This window comes from Ipomoea triloba, chromosome 8 (assembly GCF_003576645.1).
Source record: "Ipomoea triloba cultivar NCNSP0323 chromosome 8, ASM357664v1".
Lineage (NCBI taxonomy): Eukaryota > Viridiplantae > Streptophyta > Magnoliopsida > Solanales > Convolvulaceae > Ipomoea > Ipomoea triloba.
This window is the reverse complement of record NC_044923.1, coordinates 18,098,549-18,099,063: the sequence shown is the minus strand read 5'-3', so window position 1 is coordinate 18,099,063 and position 515 is coordinate 18,098,549. Positions and strand designations below refer to the sequence as shown.

Sequence of the window (515 nt, the reverse complement as noted above, 5' to 3'; positions counted from 1 at the left end):
GCTTCCCTCCGTCGTAGGACCAGATCTCCTACTTGGAAATATCGTGGGTTCACTCGACCGTCATGCGCTACTTTGGCACTCTTCTGATATTCTATTAACCTCCGAGCTGCCATGTCCCTTTTTTCGTCTATGAAATTGAGTTCCGTACCTTGCATCTCATCATTCTCTTCCGGATCGTAATTTTTCTCCCGAGTGGTAGGGAGCCATGCTTCGATTGGGACTCTTGCCTCGAATCCATACGTCAGGGAGAAAGGTGTCTCATTCGTTGCCCGACGCGGGGTGGTCCGGTACGTCCAAAGAACATACGAAAGCTCTTCAACCCAGCCTCGACCCGCAGTTTGCAATTTCTTTTTCAATCCATCCAAGATCGTCCGGTTGGTGTTCTCCACTTGACCATTCGCTTGCGGGTAAGCTACGGCCACCCGGGTATGCCTTATGCCCAAATGAGCCATGAAGTTCTTAAATGGCCGGCTATCAAATTGTGTCCCGTTGTCTGTGATCAATTGAACGGGTAC

General features: G+C 50.1%; 1 protein-coding gene across 1 annotated transcript in view; it reads left to right on the top strand.

Annotated features, from left to right (window-relative positions):
- Positions 1-133, top strand: part of LOC116027063 — a 3,444-nt gene extending 3,311 nt beyond the window's left edge. Inside the window, exon 4 of the mRNA XM_031268490.1 lies at positions 18-133. Coding sequence (XP_031124350.1) covers positions 18-133 — 116 coding nt within the window. The remainder of the gene's footprint in view (positions 1-17) is intronic.
- Positions 134-515: the final 382 nt, after the last annotated feature.